Genomic DNA, 26,677 nt, shown 5'->3' with positions numbered 1-26,677 from the left:
CCTGAACTTGTCAAGGTGGGTTTCATTCTCTCTCTTTAAGATCCACACTTTAACAGAAGTGCATTGACCCTTCTGTTCCCTTGTGCCTCGAGCCTGTGCCAGTTGGACCACAGTTTGAGCTGACCCCACCTCAATTCATTATTCTTCTTTAAAGCAAGGCAAAATAAATAAATTCAGCAAACTATGTGGTGTGTTTCGGTGGTTTTACATCTGGTCGCTCCATTGAACTCAATTTGTTTTCAATTTAAATTACACCGCATCTCCAATTTCAACAATATGTAAATCTCCTCCAATGCGTACATGGGGCGTATCTGTGTGGAGCTCTTGTCAACATCTGCACAGTTTCCTCCCACAGTCGCAGAGGTGAGGAAAACTTTCACCTCTAAATTGCCTGTAGGTGTGAACTCGAGAGTGAATAGTTGTCTGTCACGGACTTGTGACCTGTCCACGTCCCGCTCGGTGTGAGCTGTGATTGGTTCTGGCCGGGGGATGGGCGGGGACGGCATGTAAGACAACAGACGGACGCGTGGACAAACTAGCTGTTATCTTTTGACAGAAGAATGATTAAGAAACACCCACAAACAAATGGGTTATAAAAAGTTTATAAAAAGGTATTTTGCCCAATGTCTTGTGTACTTTGCTCCAGCTCCCCCCATGACCCTTAAAGGATAATAGATAATGGGTGGATAGTACTCAGAATACCATATAGGGCTATCCATGAAATAGCTAAAAGTGATAAGGAAAGGACGAGTGTATGATGTCAGCATTTTCTGATTTTTGCATTAACATTAGTACCGCAAACTAATACTTTAAACTGGATTGGTTTCAAAACAGCAAAGCACTAATTTGATTGGATGGGTCGAGTCAATATGCAAGCCTATTGGCCCAGCCAGGTTGACCCATTTACATGCCTCTGGATGGGTGGTGAAAAGTTCAGCCTGTCTTTTAACCATCGGAACAAAGCTGGGATGTGTTTGACATTTTCCCTCCAGAGAAAGAATCCGATCCAGGTACAAACAGTGCCAGGCTATTCAGTTTAAAAAAGCAGGGGCTTCCTGATAGCCAGAGCTGCACTAAATGACAAGAAGAACAGTGGTCGTCAGTTGTGGGAGAAATAATAGGCCGACTGTGTGCAGCTTTTATTGTGAGGAGGCACAGGAAAGACGAATAGCATTGCTCTGCTTGGCTTACTCTGATCTGTAGAAAGTTTCCGGGATAATGAATTCCTCTGGTTTGCTCAGCCAACGGCAGAACTGGGGAGAAAAGGGAGGAGGACTAATGAGAAGCCTTGTCCGGTCAGCACTGAGGGTGTTAAAAATCCTGCAGTATTGTGGCTAATTGCAGATTACTGGTTAGATAAGTGGATTGACTAGAAAGCGAGTGCAGGGGAGTCCAGAAATGTACAGCCACAAATTCAAGAGAGATTCTTGTCCCCGAATGACGGGGAAACTAAGCGTATACAAGTCCTCACATCCTGGGATTTCAATCAGACATATTCATTAAAATACCACTGCAGCTCTGCTAAAGAAAATACTGTGACTAAATTTAATGTGAATTAAAAGCCAGGCCTGTTGGCAGCAGAGAGCGGAGTTTGGTCAAATAGGCATCTATCTGTAACTCCTCACATCAACGAGCTACTCTGCAGCTGGCCGGATTCACAGAGTCTGTGATATACTCAACCTTTCAAATGCTTTACCAGTATGTTCCACTTGAAAGCGAGTGAACTTTGGCACCAGCTTAGAATGAGCCAATGCTCAATGACCTGTTCTGATGTTGCATTGGTGCAACACAGATGCACACTTGGCGCACACCTTGAAACTTAAACGCACACACACACACACACACACGGACACACACACACTCGAGCAACGCAGGTTAACTCAACTAGGTTGAGAAATTTGAAAGAAAACAAACAGGATTCCTGAGCGGTGCGGTGTGGCGTGAGACTGCTGGACTGCAGCACAAAGAGAGGCCTGTTCGCAGTGTACAGGAGCATTCCAGCTAACAGAACAGGCTCTGGGACACTGTTGACCTAAGCTACTTTAGAATGTTTGTGCAATAGCTTTTGACCACTTGATTAAAAATATCGTTTGATGCTGAAGCGGCCGTGTCCCAGCGAGGGGCAGTTCAGACCGGTCTGAGCAGAGCAACATGCTGTCGCATGAAGGGAGGGCTCTGATGAAGAGGTGAGCACCAACTGCTCACCTGGAACACTGAGCCACAGTCCAACCATTGAGGATGAACATCCATAATGTCTGCCACTTACTTTAGTAATTATATAATGTCGCTCCTAATGACAAATGTCATTTTAGATGGTAAGCTCACACTTTTAAAGAGAAATCTCTTTTTCCACGGTGCATCTGCGTACAGCCACATTTGTATGGTTGTCAGTCCCTCCATGTGTTATTGGTCAGAATGTAATAACTAGTGGATTGATTCCCAAACAGAGAATATGGCTAATTTTAGCCATTCATTTCAATGTCTTAGATTGAATCACACAGTTGTCGTTTTGAGTGAATTTGTGGAATGCTATGACATAGGATTCAATCTGACTCTATTGACTTTATGTAAAGATTGATGATGTGTCTGCCCTTCCTCCCAGATGTGAAAGCTGCCATCTTGCACAGATGACAGGAGGATGGAGCCATGCTCAACCAATCCTGAGTTTGTATCATGTTTCAATCACCCCGTTTTTATATGATTAAATAATTTATTAAAACCAAACCAACTGGAAAATGACCAAGTAAATATGAAAGGAATAAGACCTCCCTAAAATAACAGCAGCGATCTTTGAGATATTTGATATGCAGTGTCCAAGAATCTAACTTGGGTTGAAACTGCCAAGTTAAATGGAAAAGACTAAAAGAGAATAAAATAACTGACATAAACTCGGTGTCATTCATCATGAGTGAACTGATGATTTGATAGTGAAGAACTAAAAAGCCATCATGTGGCGATGGTGTCAGTTGCTTTGACAAACTGGATATGGGGCAATAGAAAGGGTTCAGAGAGAGACTGATTAAAGTCTTTAATGATTTCCTGGATTTTTCTTTTAAATGTTCATTAGGCTGCACAAAGGGTCTAGTTCCAATACGCAGAAGCCTTAAGTCTTAACAAGTTAAGCCTGACGAGAAGTGAGATTTCAGATCCCAGATTCGGCAACGAAAATTGGAGGCCGTGGCGGAGAATGTGACCTGCTCTCCTCTGCTTCAGCTAACGCCATGGAAATGCCCTTGAGCACATTTTTGTAACGTCCAAATTGGTCCGCTGGAGCTGCCCCCTGGATCAACAGTAAAGGACTGTGGTTGCAAGGGGCAGCAGCCAGGTATGAATGTGTGTAATTGTGTGTGTGTGTGTGTGTGTGAATTGGGTTGTTGATGAAAAGAGAGCGTGTGTGCTTGGCAAATATTCCCAGGATAAATTAAGGCAAAGAGCAAAAGCCTTTACTGAGATCTAAAAGGAAAACATTTGATGTGGTGGCAGATTTGTGCCTTTGAGGGTCGGATTGAACCGGTCAGTGACACAGGGACGGATTTGGGTGAAGTCGTGTTTAGCTTGTTGTGTATCTGTGGTTGAGTAGAGTCCGTCTGAACCTTCAAATAAAATCTAAACAAGTGAAACAGTTTGACGAAACTGAAACAGTTATTCTTGTCAAGGCAAGAAATGTCGTATCTTTTATAACCTTTTTATCCAATTAATTATTTCTTTATTATTTCTTATTGAACATATCCTCATCCAATTGTCTCATCTTATCCTTAATGAAGACTTATTTCATCTCATTATAAACACTCAGGTAATTTATTTTCTAATCACTAAATGTGATGTAAAGTAAGTGTAATCTAACTGTAGTCATCTTGTCTCATTTTACTTCCTCAACACATCTAATCAGACTTTAACTTCACACCTTCACACTTCTGTCATGTTGTTTTATATTATCTAATTTTTCCACTTAGTTGCCTCATGTTATTACCAACAGCTCTCAGTTTTGTCTGATTTTCATATTTTCCTTTTATCATGTCATATCATTAGTGACAGACAATCTCATCTCATCTTGTTGAATGCATCGGGATATAAAGTGATATCATCTCTCTCATATCGTATCATTTCTCATTTTTAAATACTGTCCTATTCATTCAGATAATTGTTTTATTCATTTTTATTGTAATTATTATTGTTGTTGTAGTTTTTCAGATTTTTAATACAGTAAAAAGGTCAAATTGATTAAAAATGTCCACAATTCTAGAAACCAATTTAAGAAACTGAAATAAAAAACATGAGTTTAAGAACGAAATTATACAAAAAGATAAAAATGTGTACCCGTGTGATGCCAACTTCTTCAATGAGTTGCCTACATTTCAAGTAGCAAATGAGATGAAGGATATATTGTGATGGTCATTTCCTCTCGGTTCAATCTGACCCTTATTATTCACTGCATCTATGATCAGTTGTTTGGTTCCATCCGTCAAACACTGGACATTTTGAACACAAATCCCAGACAGTGAAATGGAAACGGGCAGTCTGAGAACCCCCCCGGTGTGAAAACATGACGAACATATCACACAACAGCGAGAAAACTGAGGGCCTCCCTCCTTCACCCTTTCCCTCCCGGGAGCTCTCCGTCCACCTCTCCGTCCACCTCTCCACCTTCCTCTCCCTCGCTCACACACTTCTCCGTCCTCTGCGTCTCTCACAGACGTGTGGTTATTCATATACGTGATGTGTTTGTGACAGCAGGCTGTGTTTGCCAAGCGGCTTCCACCCCGACCACCGCTGCCGCTCCACCCATCAACCCCTCTTAACCTCTGACCCGGACTGCCCCCTCTGCCTCCTCAAATACTCGTCCACACGGTCTTCGCACCTCTCGTTCTGTTAGCTCTGTCCGCTGCTGACGTCAAACTCCTTTCAGTGCAGCTGATTAACAGGTAGAATTTGCTCAGGGCCAGGATCTGTAAACAATGGGTCTGCAATCCTGGTCAGTTCCGGTAAGTCCGACACACTGAGAGAAATAACTTTGAAAATAATCTCAACTTCAAAAACATCTTTCTAACACATTTTTAGGTGATATAACCCATACTGCTGGAAACATATTAAGTCTCCCCACACCAAACCTCTCTGATCTCAACTGTGAGACCATCACAGTCCCACTCAGCTGCTACTTTTTCACAACACCATCAGGACAAAGGCTCAGGTCGATAAGATCTCTCTTTACTGTGCCTCAATCATTAAGGTTCATAAGATAGCCTTGTTTGTTAAGGTTTACTGGGTGCTGCTCACTAATAAATAAATTATATCAATCTAATCTGTTTGCTGATGTGAATGTTTAGATTTTGATGGGAACCTACATTAACCAGTTTTTCCCAACTATTTGGGGTAATTCATATATGGGAGATTGTTATACATTTGCGTCAGCCATGGAATACTGTGATAAAACAAGATAATCCTTTATGTCCCAAGAAATTTACAGTGCTATAGCAGCAAAGAGGGAATATATAAATACACACTCGGTAAAGGTGATAAGTAAAAAAGTACATTTTACACAAAATAAACTAACAAAATAGATATATGTACAATGTAAAGACAATCTTAAGACTGTATGGAAATTAAATGGAAATTGCACAGATAGAAAATCTTGAAAGTATGCGTGAGACATATAGAGTGCACATGGTCGCACTGGGAGCTGAGCTGATTGTACAGTCTAACAGCAGCAGGAGGGATTGACCATGGATGGGACTGGTTTTTCATAAGAGATGACAGCTTTGCCCTCGTTCTCCTCTCCCAGCAACTCCACTGGGTCAAAGGGTCAATCTGGCCCCCCAATGTCCAGTCTCTTCCTGTCAGCAGGTGAGATGCTGCTTCCAAAAAGATGGCTGATGCCACTGTAGTCAGATTCTCCCATGACTTTTTGACAGAAATATTTCAATGCTCTACAATGATTCATTAACTTGTCTGAATGTGTAACTAACAATAACTTCCAGATAATATCTTATATTGCCATGTATACTCAATATACATGCAGCACAAAGCAGGTCATCTTTTTCTCAGTTTTTTCCATTACATTACTCCATTTAAATGTTTGCTCTCAGCCAGCTCAGTCCAACATGTTCGACTGCACGCAGCTAGCACCAGGGAAGGAAAACAAACCCAGTTGATTTGTTTCCCTAATTGCCTAAAACGATGTCGTTTGGACGGAACATCGTGTTGCTAACTCTGCAGGCATGTTTTTCCCTCTTGGTCCAAATTCATCCGAAATGTGAGAGCAGTTCAACAGGAACCCAGAGACGAATTCCTTCAGCCCCACGATGACAAATGCCCACAATTTATTACCCACCGTTACAGAAACGGAGAATCAAATGCCGAGCCCTGCACTTACCCAGAGTCTAATTCCTCTGGTTCCACCATGGTGAGGCCTCAGAGTTAAACACACACCAGTGCATAACAATAACAAGAGCAGAAGCTTGGGAAGGCCTTGCTACTAGTGTGCACACTCTGTTGTGTGTGTGTGTGTGTGTCTGTTTGTGTGCATGTGTGTGTGGTCTGACCGATGCCCACATCCTTCCAGAGTACAGCATGGCCACCTAGGAGACACACTTCCATTCCTCAATTACCTCCCTGCCTCCCTCCATCCTCCATTCCCACCATTGGCGAGGCGGTTGGAGGTTATGACGTCGGTTGCGATGCACAAGGTCACCGTAGTTTGTCTTCCTGCATTTTTCCTCTTGGTTACGTTGCCCTATACAAATCATCTCCTACATGTATAGGAGATGATTTGAGGTGAGCAAACCAGAATGGTATTTAAACTTGTTCACACAAGACGTAAATTAAAAAAGGTGAGCGGAGACATGTTGGTGGGAGCCTCCTTTCCTTTCTCGCTGTTTCAAGGGAATAAATCAGTGCACTGCCTATTTGACCAATAAATCACATGTCTGACCCCAAAGGTCAGTTCACAGATCCAACTACAGGTTTTAAACCATATGGCTACACATTTATGAACAAATGGTTTATGTAGGAGAATGTAAACAGTTTAAAGAGAGATGGGATCAAGGATATAATTTTTTTTTAATGCAAAGTGGGTGAGGTTTTTCACTGGAACGCACCCAGTTGGATTAAAATATAGTGGTATCCCTGTGATCATGGGCGTAGCTGTGGCTTGAGCTTTGGTAGAGACTTTTTCTCATTGGACAACAGATATGAATAGTTGCTTTATGTGTGCGTGTGCACTGAATTTTTTATATTTCATAAGCACCAACATACAACAGGTTACACAGACTCCATAAGTCAACTAATACACAATCAAAAGTCATCGCTGTGGACATGTTGTTCATCGGTGGGTTTAGCAAGGTGACAGTGGCATCTGCAGCAGAGAGGCAACAGGTGGCGCTGTTATCGACAAGACGTAGGTGTCAAGGTGATTGACTAAAATCAACACTGCGGAAATACTTTTAAATAGATAAAACAGTAAAACAACATTACACCTACTTACTGCATAAAGTTGATAATTGAATGTGCAGGATGGGAGAGCTTAAGAGAGGCGTGGACATGCAGCAGTGGCCCCAGGAACCATCTTTACTTAGCCCGTGTCAGTTATTTGTTTGTTTTTCTGTGCAGAGGTAGTAAACAGTTGCGTACAGGTGCACCCAAGGTTGGTTCGGTGTTTGAATTCTTACTTTGAAATGGCAGGTGGGTGCTGCGGTTTCCTCTTGAGCGTGGAACATCCTGTCACATACCTGAGAGCTACTTCCTCTTCAGAAAAACATCAATATTTACCAGAATACACACAAACCTCTAAATCTGACAAACCCCTCCTGCTTATACCTGCCAACATGTTTTTCTGTTCCGGTGCCAGTTGTCATCCCACCGGGGCCAGCTGTACCTCATCTTTATTTATGACTCTCTCTGCATATTTCTTTTCGGAGAGAGTACACCACAGAGACGACGTTTTAACAGCAAACACGCTGCATTCCTCCTGCTGGTCCGCAGCTGGACTCCAAAATAAAGTTGACATTCCTGGGTAGCCGGGAGGTATGCTGCCCTCTGGGGTCCTGGATCAGGCCTGCGGATTACAAGTCAAGGACCAGGGATGGAGACCGGGATGCTCACTTACTCTACGAGGTTTAAAGATGTCAACAAGGCAAACTTTCATGATATCACCACGTGCATTGATCTGATCTGCAGATTAGATTTTTTTAGAGGGAGGTGATGCTATTGCTTTCATTTCAAGTTTCTTTGTCACACTTGCATAAGAACTATGGCTCTGGTGTTAAAACCCCGATAGGAACTAAACCAACATCAGCATAAAGTTTATTTAGATTCTTAGGTTTGTAGATTTTCAGTTGCATATGCAGTCTGATTAAATCTTAATAAAAAAGGTTATGAAAAGGCTCATTCTGCAGAAGTCAAAAGAAAGGACACATTTAACAGACAGAAAGGTTTGTGCTTATTTATTTACCTGAACAACATTCACACAGGTATTTTTTTTAAAGGATGAAATGACTGTTCCCCTCAAAAGTGAAGCCAAAGCGCGTCGATCGCTATCTGGTGGCCCGCTGCAAATCCCGCCTCTCCCATGTTAGCTGATGGGACATGGACCAAGCTAAAAAGTCGAAGTACACGTTTAAATAATCTGGCTCACGATTGGTCGAGTGCTTGAATCAGCAGAACCGCGCTGCTCCATCCACCGATCGCTACTGTGCAGACTCTGGCTTTAAAGTAGGTAGCATTTGTGTCCGGGATATTTTGGCTTCATTTCGTGATAGTGGGAGGAAGTGGAGACGCGTCCTCCATCTTTACATACAGTCTATGGTCAGTATAATGTCCTCTACAGTGTTGAATATATATCACTCTGCAAGGTTCAGTGGTCCTTCAAATTACATGTGGATTTAACATACTCCAAGGTAAATGCATTTTCGTTTAACTAGAAAAATCCTGTGGGTTTTGGCTAGCTCAAAAATGGGAGGGGCAGAGCAGAGTAAAACCTAAAATGTACTTATGATGAGGACAAGGTCACTGCTATCTCGATCCCAGCTGAAAAAATAATGTTCTCTTTACAGCTATTACCCCTCCACCTGGTGAGGATCATCACTGATCTGGATCCCAGAGCAGACAAAGGATTCACTGTCTGGCTCAAGGACACTTCTGCAGGATGTGCTGCTGAAGGGCATGAAACGGAGCAACAGCAACTTTGAAGAAAAGTGTGGACATTGGTCAAAGACCTGACTGGCTGTGATAAAGGTATGATGCAGTCTGATTTTATTATATAATATAAAATTAATTAATTTGCTTATATTTTTAATGGGGATTATGGAAAATCTAAATGGATATTTTACAAAAACGTCCTAAATTTTGCGTAATATGTCAATTAAATAGTCCTGACTAACCATCAGAGAAAAAAAAAAAAACAGGAGTAGCACTACACAGTGTTATATTGGACTATAATGGACTTGGTGGTTATGTAAGTGATTCTGTACTGCCCCCTGTTGGCAGAAATAAATATGTCTTTAGGTTTAATGCTAAATGGTAATTTACATGATCATGATTGATGCAAACATTTCAGGAGGTTTGAGTATCCAATAACTATCCATCTATCCATCCATCTAGGATCCAGTGTTTGTAGCTTTTAGGAAATAACGGTGAGGATATCTTGGCTTCTGCATCTTCTGCTTTGACACTAATTACACATTCAGGAGGAATAGAAACAACATTATGTTTCCCCATCCAACCCAATAGTGACCCAACTAAAGGACCTGACTTCACTTGGTTTGTCCAGATAAGTTATTTTTCCATTTCATCCTCATCCTAGCAGAATGAAGTGACTGTGTAAAGCCTCACCTGTGAGTCCAAATTCTGTCACTATTTGTGATTTTTCCATACCACCAGGCAAAAGAGCCTCTGTGCCTCGGACACGTTGAGCTTTTATAAAGGAGGAGAGTCATCAACACGCTCAGCCTTGATTCTTGTTTGCTGGAATCATTCGGGGACCTTCGTTTTTCTTAAATAAGGCAGTAAAATAAATGTTGAGGAAAATTACATCAACTGAAAAACAACCTAATAACTCACTGTGCGTCTATCCACTTCAAACCAAACACACCCAGCTTCCCCTGCAGTAACTTTTCACCCGTTCAAACTTTCCTCTGCCTCCTTTGCTGTAACATATCTGTTCGGAGGGAAAATCCTGCTCAGCTCTTTACAGCAACCTGCCACTTTGTGTGTGTGTGTGTAACCAGCCGAAAATAGTCCCTGTCCTACTGACGCCCAGTTCAACCCGATCTCTGCCCGAGTGATGCATTTGCAACACGTTGGCCAAATCCTCCTCGTCTCTCACCCTGCCAAGGAAAGCTTTGCCTTCTGCGTCACGGCAGTCTGTTGCTTCCACATCCAACTCCAACAGCGTCTGTGCCGACATATGCCTGAACTGCCCCCATGATCTCATCCTCTCATTGCTGCCTGGAATTTATTTCCTTCAGTCTAACGGGTAAACAAGGAGATGACACATGATGTGAGTGTTAACTCTTTTCAGACCAGATTTGATCTTTTCAAAACGATTTACAGACAAGGTCTCCAGAGGTGTACCACAGGGCTCTGTTGTTGGTCCTCTGGTGTTATCTCCTGGGGAACACCTTGTCCTGGTGCCAAAGAAGCTGAATTAGATGCTCAATGGAATTTTTGATGGTCAACAATGTTCCCAGATGCTTTATACTTAACTAACAGGCCTCATGTTCCCGCTTAACCAATCAACCATTTTTTTTCAAATGACATGGACCTAAATAAATAAGAACCAAATGATATGTAAAGCAACATGTAAGCAACCTGCCAGCCTGTCATTAATTTAACAAAAAATGACGCCAGTACCAAAGGAACAACATAAAATAGCCTAAACTCAAAGAAGTAGCAAGCTTTACAACTAAATACTTTTATTGAAGAATCATAATTATGTAAAAATTACAATTGGGTAAAAAGCACCCTTCTCATTTACGATTCAGGACATTCAGGTTATTTATTAGACTAAATGTCAATATTTAAAACAAACATTATGTGATGATCATTTTTTACTTCTAGATCAAACTGATGGCACTTTTTACTTATTGGTTTTGATTTATTTGTATAAATAATAAAATAGTTTATCCAGCTTTTCTGTGAGCATGCAAACAGAGGTGTTTTCTCAGGAGCGCCCCTGATTGCTGTAGCTACAGCCGCACAAGGACGCCTGTGAGGTATCGCAGGGGTTTTAAATAAATCTGAGTGACCCTCTTGTCACCCTCTGCTGAGTGTAGTCATCTGCGACAGGTTATTTGATTTATAAAAAAAACATTCTCCTTGATATTATGCTTTGCATCTCTGAGCTACACACTTACAGTTGGTGCAGCCAAAGGAAACACACCACTTACCCACTCTTGCAGTCTGATGGTGGAGTGCAACTTAAAGTAATGATCACAAGAACAGTATTTCTTCATTTAACATTAGAAAACAACATGAATTTGAACAGAAAATAACAATACATTTTCATTTATGATGAACTCAAGTACACAAGATTTTAAAAAAGAAGGAAAAAAAACTGATTTGTCCCAGGCCGCAGGGTCAGGATAAGATAAATGTAGTTTACGTTTGTGTTTGTGCAAGAAATTGACATAGTGCACTTGATTCACAGTGAAACTGCAGAGAAACACGTAGCATTTGATATGTGGCATATTGCTGCAGGAATGTGGCATATTGATAGGAGCAGATCTTGTAGGTTAAATACCTCGTACCTGCCTCCGGACACTCTGTGCTGCTCCACTGCACCAAGAAGCTCTGTCTATTCTGTACATTATTCAACATGTAGCTCAATGGAGATAATGAAAATTCTGTGTTTCACGGGACAAACGGGTGAGGATAAAAATCTTGAAATTTACAGAAAATAATTGGTAAAATCAAAACACAAACAAATTCAATTAAAGCCAATTGTAACGATAAAGCTACCAGCGCTAGTTTTTTTTTTAAAGTGAAGAGAATGTGCATTCCAAAAATAAAGACAGGTAGATTTAACAAAAAGAAGAGGGGAGAAATATGGGAGGCGCAGCAGTGAAAGGACGATACTTCCTCCTTTGTCCAGGCTGACGACTGAAGAGGAGAAGAAGCCTTTTATTTGCCCCCGACGGCTCCCCAGATGATAAGTCCTACTATCACGGCAACTACCGCCAACACTACCACCAGGATGCAGATCTTCTTCCGTGAGCTCCTCTGTGGGAGTGAAGCACAAAAGTGTATAAATTTAGTTTCACTCAAGCAAGTTGACATTTTGAAGTGACTCAAACATAGCGTGACGTTTTATATGGCCTCTTTATTCAAGTCTTATTTTAATAAGCAGACTAAATAAAAACTTGGTTACACAATGAGTCCACGTGCAGGCTGCAGTTACTCATGTATCCACACACGCTGCGACCTCAGACTTAATTTCTTCCTTTAGATAGATCTAAACTAACTTCTCTGACATTTAAACATTTATGCTACATCCACACCACTACGTATTATTTTGAAAACTCTGCTATGGATATGCCTGGAGTCTTAGAGCCGTTATAACGAAGAAGTTTGGAAATGTTACTGACCCCGTTTTATTCCAGGTTTGAGGGCTCGATCATATGTTTAAGTTGCAAAACTTCACCTCCTATGCAATTCCAATGTGTTTGAGAGAGGGGTCAAATAAAACATTTGCTTCCTGTGGCGAGACAAATTGAAGCGTGGCTATAATAGCTTCATATTCTTCGTCTGGATGGGAAGAAACTGAGATGTTTGACAATGATGACGTAGACACGACCACTTTCTGATTAGGTCTTAGCTGTCACTACGTTGCCTTCGCTGATTGGTCAGACTCTTATCACTTGACCCTCTTCGGGAAGGACACAACAAGCATTAGCCACGGCTACCAGCTGTAGAACACAACATGGATAATATGACCATATGTCAGATTGGCCGGGGATCAAAACTGACATGGCACCAAAATGCTTGTGTGGAGTGAGATCGTTTTAGTTGGAAACACCTTTTTCAAACAAATGTAGTAATGTGGATGAAGCCTTAAATGCCTGTCTGCTCTTTTTCTCCTTTTTTCTTTCAATCCTGTCTTTTTTCTATCCGTCTTTACTCTCTTCTATTATTTCTCCTGTTCTGGCTCCGGCCTCACATGACTTACCTGGTATTGTGCAGCCCGTGCTAACTGCTGGGTGGCGCTCTGGACATTCACATCGGCACTCTCCACATTGGCCTCTATACTGTCTGCAGAGCGCACAGGAGATATGCACAGATTATCATGCAGCTGGCGGCATGTGAAATGAATACATGGGGTAGTGCCATTATAAACACGGTAGATGCAAATAGTGGTCCAGAAAAAGACACTGAAACCTACATGTAAGCACAGGAAAATAGGACAACAAAAATATGGAGCCACACCATGTGCAGGTGGACTTTTCATTGTAAAAGTGATATCATAGGAAAAACAGACCAGGTAATGTACAGTATGTGCAGGGGAGGGACGCTCACCTATCATGTCTCCCTGCTCATGCACCATCATCCCCAGGTCCTTGAAGATGTCATTGATATCTGTGATGTCAGACTAAACCAGGGAGCATAGAGACAGTTAATGCTCACGTGAACCGACATGTGTTCATGTATCAGAGTTTTTTACGCGGCAGTGCAGTTGTAGACATTTGAATTCTCGTCTGTACCTCCAGCTGCCTGATGGACGTCTCTCTCTCTTGGATCAGCCTCAGGTCGTCTTCGGTGATGGCCTCGGCCTGAGCCTGCACCTGGGTTTCGCTGCAGGGAACAAATATAGATGCAATAAGAATAGGAATATTTATAAATGATAATAATAATAATCAGAATCGGCAGACTGACTTTGTGAACGCAGCCACATTTCCAAAGCTGTCGTCAGGCTGGCCTCCCTGTTGAAGGAAGGTACAGGGTGTTATAGGGATGTTTTCATTATGACCATTATTCCTCCCATCTATGTTCCTCAGCAACATGGAGAGCAGTACGGAACTGTTCCTGCTCCTCAGTATGAAAGCAGCAGGTACACACACTTTTCTGTGCACTGGGATAATTGGTGAGGGAACGGAACAGTGTTGCCAAGCAAGCTGCCTCCCCCCCCCCTGAGGGAACAGGTTTCTAAAACAGTCACAAATAAAAACTGCCGACAGCTTTTTGTGGAACTGTGCTGAGAAACTTTTCAGTTCAAGTACATTTGAATATATAACCTGCTGACACCTGTTTAAGGCAGAAATGTAATTAGAGTAATTGACACATTAATAAGAGTCTGACAAATACACAAGATCAGTAGCACCTCACATATGATATTCTGTATTATTTGGACTTCCTGCACTGAAATACATTGATTTCAAAAGAAAAGGACACTGAAGGGTTTCGTGTTTTGTAGAACATTACACCTAAATTCAGAATAGATGGCACTACTGATTTTCAAAAATGATGAAACCATAACCAATCATTACAGCAGTTACTTCTAACCCAAGATTGATGATTATTATAATAATGATAATAATAACAACCATTCATCATTATTGCTATTATACAGCTTAAGTAAGAGATTTAAATTACAAGACAGTAATAACCAAAATGGAACAAAAAGAGAGAAAAGGGATATAAAACGAATCTAAGTAGAACGAGAGATGAATAAATAGATACCAATGTGTATTAGTTTTGGCTGAGGGAGAATCCTCAAGTAACGGGTGGTTCATTTTGTTTTGCTTTTTATTTCTGTACAATATTTGTTTCCTTCATCCTCTTCCATCGCTCATCAAGCAGTTCAAGTTTTTAATCCTGTGATTTACCAACTCCATTTTGTAGATTTCTCCAGTCGTGATTTTCTATTGACTAACTTGAGGTGCTTCTGGTGTCAGCCAGTGTGTCGCTGCACATCGGGAGACGGAGCACACATTTAGAAATGCATGACTCATTCATATTAACTGATATGAGACGATACAAATTATAAACTCGCAGGACATTTCGATCTGTACACTCCTCTAGAAAATGAAATGAGAAACGTTTGAAATTACAGCCTGTGCAATCTTATATAAAAGACTGTTTATTTTTCTTATCTGCCGGCAGGTATGCAGACACTGATATCTGCACTGAGTCATGATAAGTTCTTTTCTATGATTGGTTGGCTGCATCGAGGAGGAAAATCTAGGTAGCAGTGAGTCACAAAGTTTTAGAGAGAAACACCCGCTTTCTACTCTCTGACACATTTACAAGAATGTAAATATGCACAAATCTGTACTGTTAAAGAGGATCTGACACATTTTGTTGTCTTTGATCAATTAGTTATTTTTGTGTTGCATCATTGAGTATATCACAATGTTAGTTGTGTAGCCATTATATATTGGATTTGCACAATATCCAGCCTCTTTTGCCAGATTCTTACATTCCACCTCAAGCCAGAAATATACTTGCAGGACAGTTTCATCAATTTGAATCATCATCCCTACATCTGGGATTCTATTGGTTGGGGAATAGTTTTGACAGACTTGGTGCATAAAAGAAATCCGAGAGCAGAGGAGAAATCTGAGAGCACACTTGCACAGATGCAGGAGAAGAGCTGAAGCTGGAGCAAAGGGAATCTCAGAGCGCAAACGCACAGTTGGAGCACAAGCAGAGCAAAATCTGAAAGTGGAATTAATAAGTAATGCCCTCTAACTGAAAGGCACTTGAGTAAGAAAAAACCTCATCGTATAGATCTTCTGGATTAGCGTTCTGTAAATAAAAAAAACGTGGTGACACTAATGGTTACGTGCTGCCTCCGCGCTGCCCCCTACCGTTCATGTGCTTATTGCATCTTGCGGACATGTATTGTTAATTTCTCAGGACATAAACACTTGAAGATCCAAAAAGAGACGCAGATACGCGAGGCAGCCATGATTTTTATGCATAGTTTAAAGAAAGGTCATCCCTTGGCCTGAAACTGTGATATAAAACCCGTCTTTGGCATAGTTTCTATGATCTGACCGTTTTCAGGGTTTTCTGTGTTCTGTGTTCTGTGCCCTTGTGACATTGCAGATGCAGCAGATTACTCACCGACACCCTGGAGCTGGCTCTGACTCTGGCCACAAACTCCCGTTCTTTGTCAGCCGCCTGCCGCTGGGTCTTTTGGAAGCTGTTCAGGGCGGCGGAGAAGTCGTTCAACAGGCGCTCTCTTTGTATTTTTCTCTGCCGCTAAGAGACACACAGAAACACACATTACCAGAGTGACCACAGGGTTAACATCTGCGTCCTTTAATGAATCTCGTGTGGTAGTAACTAGAAGAAAAAAAAGGGACATTATGACTTTAAGCAGCTGTTGAGAAAGAAGTTATTGACGATTTGCGTACTTGATCGGGGCCAATGGGACGTGCACTGAAGACTTTCATCAGTCGGTCGGTCTCCTTGGCGAGGTGGTTGCCCTGCTGTTGTTTCTGTTGCCTGGTGACGGGAGAACAAATCACGTCGGGGGTCATTTTAATTTAGTCGAAACACCGACAGACTACAGAGAGTATTTGGAGGACCGATTTTTCTGATGTTGAAAGAGTTCAGCAGTTTTCATATTAGGCTGCTCGAACCGCCAATATCAACATCAACAATCAAAATGCTCAGTTTTTGCAACAGTCCTCGTGCTGGTTACACGATAACAGATAACCCACAACCCGGCCACTGTAACTCACAATGTGTGTCGTAGCTGACCGCTGTCCTGCTCCGTTTCCAGGAGAGACACTGCCCTCTGCAGCTCGGAGGCTGGTCAGGAGGAAAGAGAGCATGATTATCTACTGACGTGTCTCCATGTTTATACCATGATTTGCAATCTGGAGTCAGCAAAGTGCATGTTTGTGTGTGCGTGTATTTGTTTATTTAGAAGGATCCCCCTAGCTCTACCCTAAGACAGAGCTACTTTTAGTGGGGTCCACATTTAAAACATACATTCAGATATCAAACATTTAAAACAAACATTAAATACCAATATCAAACATTTAAAACATACGTTACATTACAAATATCAAAAGTTAAAATAAATAAATTATTACTTAATTATTATTAAGTATTTAAGGCAATGCAGCAGTGTAGCATGTGTAATTTTTGTGTTAATGTATGCGTGTGTGTGTGTGTGTGTAGTATTACTCAGCAGTGTGATCTTCTGTATGTTGGCGCTGATGTCGTTGACTAAGGCGCTGAGCTCCTCCGGAGTCCCCGCCTGGTAGGCCATGACGAAGAGCTGTGGAGACACAATGACGACACATTGACAACTTCATTCACTGATTGTGTAGATTATCAAAGTTACTGCAATGGCTTCATCGGAAACAGTGTCTTCCTGGTGTATCTGGTACCAGGGATGCTGGGGGTCTGGTTGAGGATGCTGAGAGAAACTTGATGGAATGACATCATACTGTATTTAAGCCAGTGCAACATGTGTGAGGTTTTTTTTTTTATTAATTTGAACGGCCAACATTTTATACCGGTTCCATTTTACACAAGAAGTCTCTCTTGAAAAAATGTATTAAAAATCTCAAGGATGCTGCCTGATTAAATAAAAATGAATAAATTGCATGAAACAGCTGTTACCTCAGCATTTTAGTGGCTGTGCTTCCATGGATGGCTTTAAAGGAGGCAATAAGGCAGCAACATATAAATAAATGTCCTAATGATGTAGTTCATGTATGTTTGTTATTTAATTTTCAACACCAAAAGGATGTGGTTCTCAAAACAGCCTTGACTCTTCTGGCAAGAGTTTGGGATCAGAATGCTGTGATTTGCTGCCATGGCCATTCAGTATAATGCAGGGCAATAGGACAGTGTATTTGAAACAGTTAAAGAAGATTTACCTTATTACCTAAAAGCAAACCATTCAAAAATACGACCCCAATGTAAACATATTTTTTGATCTGAAAGCCGAAATATCAACCAGACTTCTGGTGAAACAGGCTGAACACGGAGTTTGGCCGTGTTAAGTTACCCACAGTTGTGATCCATTGTCTCAAGGTGCGCTGCATCTCATTTATTATGCAAAGAGTCAAATGTAGGTCAACAGGGTTGGGTCTTGCAGACTTCCTTAGCTGCTGAATACGGTATAACCAGGGTCATTTTAAACAGGAGTGCATTAGACTAACTGCAGGAATGGACATTTTTTTATTTTGTATAATATAATTGAAATAGTTAATTAGGTTTAGTTAGGTTTAATGTTCTTCTAACAGTTTTTTTAAAGTTATGAAATATGTGGATTATTTTGTGATAATCAGCAGCATAAGAAGTAGAACAATTAAAAAAACATGATATTCAGTGACATTAACACACTAAATAATCACAAAGATTAACAAAAAAATACAAAATGTACCAAATTTGAACTTATGTGATTGCGACACGGTCAACTGGACTTCCCTGACATACGAGTTTTGTGTTTTTTGGCCGCGCCAGGCCCCCGTACCGTAACATCGCTAATAGTCGCGCATCAAAAGATTCGAGCGGAAGCTGGTTGGAAACTACGGGGAGTTTTCTGCTAAGAATCTGTCAGACTGAGGCTAAACACACGTGTCAATGGCACAAGAGGGTTATAATCATTATTATTTCCAAATATATACATATAAACCAATGATTTATCGATGCTTTCCAGCTCGATCGCCTCCCTGTGTGCAAACATGTGTCCCTTTACTAGACAAGCAAAGGGCAATGCGGAAATCACTAGAGTACACAGTGACAAGAGTAATGATCTTTGTCACGTTGATCAGAGATAAAGTCGCATTCCATGGATTGATTCCACTGACAGACTCCAACATGCATCAGCCGCCAGGTCACAACCAAAGACGCAGCTCGTTTCCAACGTTTTCTGTCAGCGCACATTATTTTCCTCTCTCTGTTCCTGGATCTGAAACCGTATCATGAGATCCTGTGTAACGCGCGACAGCATCAATGTCAACATATGTGTCGATCTGTGTGTAGAAGTTCAGAGTTTTAGCCGTTCTACCTTTCTCTTGACTTTCTGCTGCGCTGGGCTGTTTGTTTCCGGATTTTCTGCCACTCCCACGGTCACATGACGTCTGCAGCACATGAAGATCACACTGTTGTATCGACACTCTATGAGGTCACGCCAAGAATGAACCATATCATTTAAAGAGACATTCAAACAAGATATCAAACTCTTATTTTTAGTTTTTTTTTGTCTGAAAACTATTTTAAAACATTTACAAAACACAAAAATAACTTAAAACAAGAAACTTACCTAAATATTCTATTATAAATGTATTTCATAGCTTCAGTTAGGACACTGCGAACTTTGCCAATTCAGAATTAGAAAACACATACAACACAAAATATGATGCATTGTTATAAAGTCAATAAAATCAGTAGTATATGATTACAACATTAAATAAAAGCTAATTTTCCCCTGCTACTTAGTCTAAAGGGTTTTTATATTGTGTTTTATTTACATTTTATATATTGGTTTATTTTTGTCGTGCTGGTTGTACATCAAATTGCCCTTGAACGATAATAAAGATGTTCTTTTATGGACAACTTTAGTTAATCACAAGCTGCAAAAAGCAAGCTAGAGCAGCAGAGGAACCCAGCAGCCAGCAGGGGGCAGCCTCAGGACATCACATGAAAACAAGCAGCAGCAGACTTCTTGGAAATTAAGCAGCAAAGATCCAGGGATTTGTTGTTGATGTAGATTCGTGCAGTAGTGAAGCCTCACCTGGTCTGTGCATGAAGTGGAAGTCAACCTGAGAAGCTAAACTTGAACCAGGACATCTAGAGGGGGACAGAGAGACAGCTCACCTTCAAAGTAAAAGTTCAGGAGGCCGGAGGTTTGATAAATGAGTAATGAGTGACCCTTACTCCTTGTGCTAGTTGATTGGAATAATATGTAATTTAATTTAGATCACAGAATTTTCAGAATTATATTAAATTAAATGTGTCCCACACTGAGATTCTTGTAAGGCGTCAGAAGCCGATTTTGTTAACTACTGGTAGTCCTCTAACAACAATAATAAACAATAATAACAATAATGATAAATTGCACAATATCTTACACTGCGTAAATTTAAAAACAAAAATAAATAAATAAATTGAAAAAAATTATTAAATTAAATGTCTTATATGTCTTCTGTCTCTGATCACTGATCTGATCTATATCGTAAAGTGATATACTGTAACTCAACAACACTTAGACATTTTTTACCAAGATTACTGTGAATACTACGCATACTGCATTCGATTGAGACTTTCTTTCACCCCTGCGGTGACCTGTGTGATATGTGTGTTTGTCATGCCGAGGTTCAGGTGGGTTCGTCGACTCCGGCGTTAGTTTGCAGATCAAAAGTCGAACAAGAGCTACAATTGGTTAAAAACAGTTTTTTCAAACAAAATGCCAAACCAATGCTAACCAACCACAGATGAGGGAGCTCGTGTGGCTCAGAACAGACGAGCTTCTGTGCTGTAACCTTAGATAAAAGTCACGTGGAACGTTTGCAGGTGTAAGTGAGTGGTGAAATCAGGACAAGGGTAACTTGTGTTATCTAAGCTTAATGAAGTCTTGGAGTCTAATATTCTGCTCACCTCTTTGAGAGATGAGGAGAACACACTGATCACTATGTAGCTCTGTGTTCCGCAGGTTTGGCTTCGCCTCCTGTTAACAGTCTGCAGAATGTGTCGAATTGACTGACCGAATCAGCACAAAGGAACATTATCAACAGTATTTATTGTAAGACAGAAGCTAAAGAGACGAATGATGTTATCTTGATTATACAACAGGAATCACAATTAAAGCCTCGGTCCTTTTGCTGATCACCTCTCAATTTAAATATAATTTTTTATTTGTGAGTTGATAACGTTAGATGTGACAAAACCCCCACTCAACTTATCAAGACCTGGTGAAAGGTCTTCCTTCACCTCATATTGATCCTTTTCTCTTTGTATTTTTATGTTCACAATGGGGACCCTCTGTTTCCAAGAAGTTCAAAAAGTATTGAGCTTTAGGTCTTATCTGAGTGTGAGGGTCCAGTGAACCACATGTCACATGGGCTGATGTCTGTGTGTGTGTGTGTGTGTTTGTTGTCTTGCACGGGTCAAATAATCTGACAGCCAACGCAGAGTATAAAAGCTGTGCATCTATTTGCCGACCCTCAGTACAGAGTACTAGCTCTTGACTCCATCCCTCTCTGCGCCGTGCCTTCCTCAGTCATGCAGCGTCTGACGGCCCTCGGCCTCCTCCTGGCGTGCGCCGCGTCCCTCGGCAGCTCCGCCGTCATCTTGGAAAATGGCATGCCCATCCTGTGGTCGCACACTGCCGGCCAACTCACAGACCTGCCGGTAGAGAATGGCGTCCTGACCCCTGACCCCTGGCACTTTCTTCACCGTATGAGCCTTTATCGCCTGCTGATTGCTGCTACAGACCCGTTTATGGGATGCATGGGGACAAACGCGACCGACAGCCCTTTTTGGGGACTGCCATTGCAGCTTGGATGGATGCTCACGTCAGGTATGCTGAAAGATACGTTCTTTCTCCAAAAGAAAACTAAAATAATTCTTCCCTGTAAAGTAAAAAAAAAATTGGGTTCAGAATTTGTCTACTTTTCCAAAATGACCACAGGATAAAGAGCGCTATTAAGAACTCTCAAGATGTCAGATCTCCAAAGGGAGTGAAAGTAATGTCATGACACCAGCTCTCAAAGAATCCAGACTCAAGCTGATGATGTAATGTCGTGTGTCCGTAGGGCGTCTGGGAGACCCGACCGGCGCTTCAACCTGCGGCCTGCAAACAGGAGATACCATGTGCATCTCTACTCAGAGCTGGTGGGCCTGTAAGTGTAACATTCACTCACTCAAACACACACACACACAAACGCAATCACTAATACACACACACAGAGAGAGCGAAACACAAACTGCCCTTTTGCTTCTCTCCAGGTCAGAACTACTTTGTCTCAGCACTGCCCTTCCTCTCTGCTGCACAGCAAGGCCTTATGGGACCTGGACTACAGGTACTCGTGCACATCTCATGGGATATCTGCTGTTATTTCTATGTCCTCACATGCATATGAACACGCTTTATGACGAGGAGAATGATTTCTTTTTAACGAATAAGCTCTGGTCATTAGGTCAAGATGCAGATGCCTGAGGGGGTCGAGGACCTTTGCACCACCTATGCCGACTGCTCAGCTCGCTTCCCTGAGGTCATGCCCAAGTGGGATGCCTTTTTCCAGGTATGTGGAGTGCACTGCAGCGGGGTTTGATTTTGAAATGAGGGAGGGGGGGTGCTTTAGTGTCACGTGTGGTCTTTTATTTCGAAGGCAACAAACTTTGACTCAGTATCTCAAACGCTCAAACTCAGCAGTGCAAAAGCAAATAGACCACCAACTCAATCCATTTCCAAGCAGGCAACCAATATTGATGTCAATGAGTTCAGTCAATACAACAAATCCAGATTCAGCTCCATTTAATCTAGTTTCACTGAGAGTAAATAAAACACACACACACACACACACACTCACACCAATGTGCTACAAATGCATCTAATAAGGCAGAGTGGGTCTAAAAGTCGGGTTTTCTCTGTTTCAACCTGTCTCATCTGTTTCCCTAAACGCTATGATGGATTTGTACTGGTGCACCATAGTGACTCACTCTCTGTGTGTTTGAAGGGTCTCAAGTCTGCGTCCGAGTCTCCTCTGCCCGACCTTGAGAAGAAAGACGCTCTGCTCGGTCTCTACTGGGCGGCCCAAATGGCTTCATCTCATGCCTCTGCAGTTTGTAATGCCAGGTAAATCGAGCAGATCTTTCCATCCATCCGTCCATTTGTACATTCATCCATCCATCCGTTTGTCCGTCTGTCCGTCCATACAACGATCCCTCTATCTGTCAATCGGTCTGTCAACACTTACATTTTTTTACTCAAGTTCATATCTTAATATTTCAATCTCTTATATCACTCTGGGCATCTTTGTGTTCTCACCACGACAACCAGTGTTTCTAAGTCAGACAATGACAGACAATGTATGAATTTTCTCATCTATCCCTCAGTAAGGGGAGGAATAATTTCCTTCACATCTCTCATGTTGACCTCCTGTTCTCTCCATCCTTCAGGCAGAGCCACTACTCCTCCACGGAGGTGTATTTCGCTCAGTGCTGGCTCAACGCAGCAGAGTACGTATCAGCGGCATATTTCCAGTCCAATTTGGAAAGATCGGCCGTGTTCATGAACCCTCTGCCAGGTCGAATTCTACAGGTACAAACTTCCAACATGTTCCATCCATTGGTTTTCAAGCCATTTCTTACAGCTTGTATACTCTTATTTATTTGTTTGTGTTCCCTGTCCTGTTTGTGCGTGTGTAGGTCACCGACGTTGCACCTAACATCCCCGATCTGTCTGATGAGGAGAACCACACCCTGTCTGTGTTCTCCTGGATGCAGAACATCAACAATCTTCTCGGTGGGGTGGACACACACACACACACACAAACACACACACGTTTCATAACATGTGTTTTTTATATTGGCTTTTGTGTGAGCTTTTGAAGATGCTCATGCTGGTGTTGTCTTGCAGGGGGTTCACTGGTGCGCATGTGGGGAAAGGCCATGTGCTCGATGAACACAAGAGAGAAAGGCAAAGAGATGCTGGAGCAGGTCCTCCTGAATCCCGGCTACGCCACCACCTCCTTCCTGTCCATCGTCACCGGGATGGCGACCGGTTGCTGAGACAAAAACGCCAACACACCAACAGAGACAGAGAGAAAACTCCAGTTACAATCATGAATCAATACTTTCCCACGATGTGAAAGTTATAGACATGCTATAATAAATGTAAAGATAGGAAGATTGCATTGATTACTGTAAAACTCAGAGACGTGTAATACAAAAAGACACAACTGGCATTAAGCTGTAAAGCAGGTATTCCTCAGTCTGTATTGCATATTCCTGTGATGTCCCAGTAAATCATAAACAATCCCTAATACTTTTACTGTCATTATAAAACTTTTTTTTTAATATCTTTTGACTTCATTTTAGTCTGTGGTAAATGTTATAATCAACCAATAGAAAACTGTGTGTGTGGTACAAAAATGCAGTACTTGAATAAAATTAAAATTAAAATTAAAATTTCGTTTATTTATTTGTTGTTTAACAAATCACATTCAATACTTTAATTCAGGAAATTAGTTTGTAATGGAGAATTTAATGTTGTGCAGTGCAGTTTAGAACACACAACATAAATACAAAAGACATGGACGAAATATTATCTGTGGAAGCAACAAGTAATGTCTCACATGAAAAACAACCCGCACATAATACAAAACATAAAATTAAAAACATACTAATACCTCAATACAGGTTAAGTTAGTACAAATATTTAATTGGACATAAACGTATTCTCACAGGAAAAAATTACCCTGCAGTACGTGAACTTTTACTTCTGAATATTCCATCCATCATCAGCAGATGGGTTTAAAGGTTATTAATTGTTGCTGTCAGGTCTGACAGAGACTTGATGTCACAGCAACGGTATGTATACAAACTATTTAATTTATAAAAATGTATGTATGTGTTTATGAGTCTAGGCAATGATTACAGTCAACTTGACAATACAATTCATGACCTCATCTAACACTATCCAGAGATCTACCACAGTCCAATAGCGCTCCCTAGTGGTCATAAGATGTAAAAACAAACATAACTTTTCAGGCTAAGTGATGTGTTTTTTAAAGAATACTTATAATAAGCCTTTTCTCGTCATAAAGTTGTGGAAAATATCTTGAGCCACTGGATTAGCTCAACAGTGTTTCTGTCATGTGCTTGTGATCTGAAGGTTTAACACATTTGTATTGCTGTTGTAGTTAATGTAGATCAGACAAAGACACAGCAGCCATGTCATTGGGGGTAAATGAGGGCTTATCTGCCCATTCACTTATGAATGATTCATATCAGAAATAGAAATAGAAATCTTGACCAGAGCCATACACACACATTCAGTTATACAGCATTAAGCTTTCCTGGTACTGGATTATTGAAAAGGAACAGAAGCACTGTAAATAGTGCAGTATTTCTGTGAATATATCTGAAAAGGCAAGAGATGTGGAAAGTTCCAGTCCATGGAGGCCAGGCGAGGAAGCAAACGATTGAAAAGTGTTTTAATTCGGCACAAAACATAACATTTACTTTAACAAAATACAACATACATTTTGAATCACTGTTGGTGATGGCATCAAATAAGAGTGAAGGAAGGAAGACACACAGGGTCATTATGCCTGCAATGGAATAACACAATACAAAAAAAAAAAAGAACCTCTGTATGTTATGAACACCATATATCTAAGCTCATGATTGTCGGTGGAAAAGCAAGATCAAATACAAATTCACAATAGCAAAACACCCAAATGCAGAATTTGGTATCCTGTCAAGGCTTACACACCATGTGTACGATACGGATGTTTATGAGCAAACATGTTTTATGGGATGTTTTGAGTTAGTGCTACCAAATTAATTGCACATTACAAAAACAAAACATTGAATCGATGAAGATTTTTATTTTATGGTAGAAACGGCAGAATGAAAATGGAAAAAACTGTAAAAATATTATTACATTAACTGTGCCGACTTCCAGATACAACACACCAGTAAATACTGCCTCCTCAGGACATGGAGGCTGTCCTCCCAACCCTGATGAATGGAGATTGAATGAATGAACACATGTTGAACTGATGAATTTACAGCAGTGGTTCCCAAACCGTGGCATGGGGCCCTTTGGAGGGGCGAATAGGACCCAGGTGGAATGTGCAAAGGTGAAGAGCCTTTTTTCACAGCACAGTATTTTATCTTCCCAACACAAGTTTAACTAACAACATTAATTGACCCCAATCATGAAATTTACAATATAAATAGTCCAATTGTAGCTTTTGGATTTTTACCCCTGTCAAAAAAAGTTAAAAACTTGGTGGAGTTGTCACTTCCTTTAACATAGCGAGTTTTTGCAACATGTTCCCTGATTTCTCTGAGAATAATTCACAGATCTTGAAATACAAGCATGTTTAGGGGGGCTAATGTCTACGATTGTGTGCAGTTTGTTTGGAGATTCATATGAAAATCCAGATCTAGTGAATTTAAATGTGGTTAGTGTTGGCCCTCCGCAGAGGTATGCACATTACTGAGGGTTCTTCTGGTTCCTCATGCTGAAGCTGTGTAAACGGTGAACTCACAGTCCTTGGTAGACAAAGAGTCTGGAAAACTAGACTTTTTTTCGTGACCTTTCTAAAAACCACAAAAAAAAAACAAGAGTCAGAAGAAAGGATTAATTAGCATGTCTATGTGCTCTTCTATGAAATAAACTAATTGTAATCGAATTACTTCCAACCCTCCAAACGACTTGATGTGGTGTTACGGGTTACAAAAACTCCATTTCAGCACTGGAACATTAACTTTATTGGAGCCAAGGTTTTATGATATGACAAACAGTGAAAAGGCTCTTGTTTTTTCATTTGAACACAATAAAATATAGTTCATCTTCATATTGTTATTTCAATACAGTTCTTATTTTGTCACCAGTATGGTTACCAGATGACAGCTTTGTGTTGTCCATAGGGTGCGTGACAGTAAAAGTCTGGGAACCACTGATTTACAGTAATCATGATCTTCATAACAGAAACATTGGTGCACTACCAGCAACGCATGAATACATGTTTCATTCTATTTA

At 41.0% G+C, this 26,677-nt stretch overlaps 2 protein-coding genes across 3 annotated transcripts; one reads left to right on the top strand and one right to left on the bottom strand.

The window, feature by feature from the left end:
- Positions 1 to 24,090, top strand: LOC128459962 (protein LEG1 homolog). Of its 2 annotated transcripts, XM_053444939.1 has the most exons (10): positions 1 to 15; positions 9,048 to 9,228; positions 21,127 to 21,478; positions 21,714 to 21,800; positions 21,907 to 21,980; positions 22,098 to 22,202; positions 22,638 to 22,756; positions 23,080 to 23,221; positions 23,329 to 23,425; positions 23,540 to 24,090. In XM_053444939.1, the coding sequence occupies exons 3-10, from the start codon at positions 21,181 to 21,183 to the stop codon at positions 23,689 to 23,691; spliced, it is 1,074 nt and encodes a 357-aa protein (XP_053300914.1). In that variant the 5' UTR covers positions 1 to 15; positions 9,048 to 9,228; positions 21,127 to 21,180; the 3' UTR covers positions 23,692 to 24,090. The 2 variants fall into 2 exon arrangements, with proteins under 2 accessions (XP_053300914.1, XP_053300913.1); XM_053444938.1 differs by lacking the exon at positions 1 to 15 and having other exon boundaries at positions 8,522 to 9,228.
- On the bottom strand, positions 10,891 to 19,077 carry stx7l (syntaxin 7-like). Its single transcript, XM_053444940.1, has 10 exons — positions 18,968 to 19,077; positions 17,131 to 17,224; positions 16,680 to 16,749; positions 16,350 to 16,440; positions 16,057 to 16,194; positions 13,864 to 13,910; positions 13,692 to 13,782; positions 13,507 to 13,579; positions 13,160 to 13,242; positions 10,891 to 12,213 (listed from the first exon to the last, which is right to left on the bottom strand). Exons 1-10 carry the CDS (start codon positions 19,049 to 19,051, stop codon positions 12,115 to 12,117), a joined length of 870 nt encoding a protein of 289 aa, XP_053300915.1. The 5' UTR covers positions 19,052 to 19,077; the 3' UTR covers positions 10,891 to 12,114.
- Positions 24,091 to 26,677: the final 2,587 nt, after the last annotated feature.

This window comes from Pleuronectes platessa, chromosome 17 (assembly GCF_947347685.1).
Source record: "Pleuronectes platessa chromosome 17, fPlePla1.1, whole genome shotgun sequence".
Taxonomy (NCBI): domain Eukaryota; kingdom Metazoa; phylum Chordata; class Actinopteri; order Pleuronectiformes; family Pleuronectidae; genus Pleuronectes; species Pleuronectes platessa.
The sequence above is the reverse complement of the archived record's forward strand: the minus strand, read 5'-3'. Positions and strand labels throughout refer to the sequence as shown.